Source organism: Carlito syrichta, unplaced genomic scaffold, assembly GCF_000164805.1.
Source record: "Carlito syrichta isolate Samal-C Ts95f unplaced genomic scaffold, Tarsius_syrichta-2.0.1 Scaffold304632, whole genome shotgun sequence".
NCBI classification, from domain to species: Eukaryota; Metazoa; Chordata; class Mammalia; order Primates; family Tarsiidae; genus Carlito; species Carlito syrichta.
The window spans coordinates 233,185-234,736 of record NW_007248728.1 but is presented as its reverse complement, the minus strand read 5'-3'; the positions used below and the strand labels follow the sequence as shown (position 1 = coordinate 234,736).

At 58.1% G+C, this 1,552-nt stretch overlaps 1 protein-coding gene across 1 annotated transcript in view; it reads left to right on the top strand.

Moving 5' to 3' along the window:
- Positions 1–1,552, top strand: part of ARHGAP27 (Rho GTPase activating protein 27) — a 19,510-nt gene that overhangs the window by 15,341 nt on the left and 2,617 nt on the right. The window contains exon 11 of the mRNA XM_021713619.1: positions 1,173–1,252. Within this exon, the coding sequence (XP_021569294.1) occupies positions 1,173–1,252 (80 nt within the window). The remainder of the gene's footprint in view (positions 1–1,172; positions 1,253–1,552) is intronic.

Sequence of the window (1,552 nt, the reverse complement as noted above, 5' to 3'; positions counted from 1 at the left end):
CTGCACTCCAGCCTGGGTGACAGAGTGAAACTTGACTCAAAAAAAAAAAAAGAAAAACTTGTTCTATTTCCAATGTGGCATCATGGGAAGAGCTGGCCCTGGTCCTCAGCCCATCCTCTGAGTCCCTGCCCCAAGGAGATCCCCTGCATGCACACGTGGGCACCCTGTGTGCAAACTGCCCACACCCTGCAACCAGCTGCCCCTTGGCCGCCCACTGGTGACACACTTCATGAGGGAATGGGCCTGGGGTCATTTGAGCAGGGCACTCTGGGCCCCATGTGTCAGGGATGTGGTCTAAAGAGAGGCCCTGCAGAGTCCGCATCCTGAGGGGAGAGCCATAGGCAGAGGGTCTGGACAGGCACCTTCCAGAGCAGGGACCCGAGGCTGAGGGTGGAACTGGACATTAAGCCACTGACTCCATGGTCAGCCGTGTTGGTACAAGAACTAGAAACAAGGTGCTCAGAAGGTGTGTCACGGAGTGTGACTGTTGCCTAGTGACCCGAGGTCCCTCTGCAGAAGCCACGTTGGAACCCAGCAGTAAAGAATGAAGGGGAGTCAGCCAGGCTGGGGTTAGGGGAAGGGTATTTGTCAGCGGGAATGGCACATGTAAAGGCCCGGCAGCAGGAAGGCTTGTGGGAAGAACAAAATCTCAGAGAACACCATATGACTGGAGGCCAGACAGCCAGTGGGTCTGGGTGCAAGGTGTGGCTTGAGAGCTGGCGAGGGACAGAGTGTGTGGGGCCTTGTGGGCCACCCTCAGTGGGGACTGTGGGCGAGGACATTGGGTCACCAGGACCATGGGCTGGAAGATGCTCAGACGGGGAAGCCTTGGGAGTGTCCACTCCCCACCCCACTCCAGGCTTCTGACTCCACCAAGGCCTCGGCCGGGAAAGGATGTAGCAGCAGGCAGAGAAGTCTGGAATCGTCACATTTTTGTTACCAGGAGGAGCTTCAGAAATCACTCACCTTTGGGCATGGTGGCCCACGCCTGTCATCCCGGCACTTTGGGAGGACAAAGTGGGAGGCTCACTTGAGCCTGGGAGTTCAAGACCAGCTTGGGCAACATAGCAAGACCCCATCTCTGGAAGGAAGGGAGGAAGGGAGGAATCACCCACCACCAATGAGGAAACCCCTGAAGGGACATGGCTGTGACACCTGTGCTCACGTGGCAGGTTGGCGGCAGAGCCTGGCCCGGAGCTGCATTGGCGTGTTTGAGGGTGACCACACCAGCGTGTGCGTGGTCAGCCCTCAGGTGCACAGCCAACGTGTTTTGAATGAATTGGATTTTGTCCAGAAACACAAAGCTACTAGAGACAGTGTTCGCCCTCTTGAAGCACCATCTGGCTGGGGGAGACACAAGGAGCCACAGAGGCACATGGTAAGGCTGGCACGGGGCCTCTCCCCAAGCCCACCCCCTCCCAGCAGAGTTCCCCCCCATCCTCCTATAGCCCAAGGGTTGTCCCAGAGCTACTCTTGGAAAGGCCACAGTGCCCCCTGTGGTCGCCTAGTCCAGTGACCACGCCCAGCCCCCCTCCCCACCATGCAAGTGGAT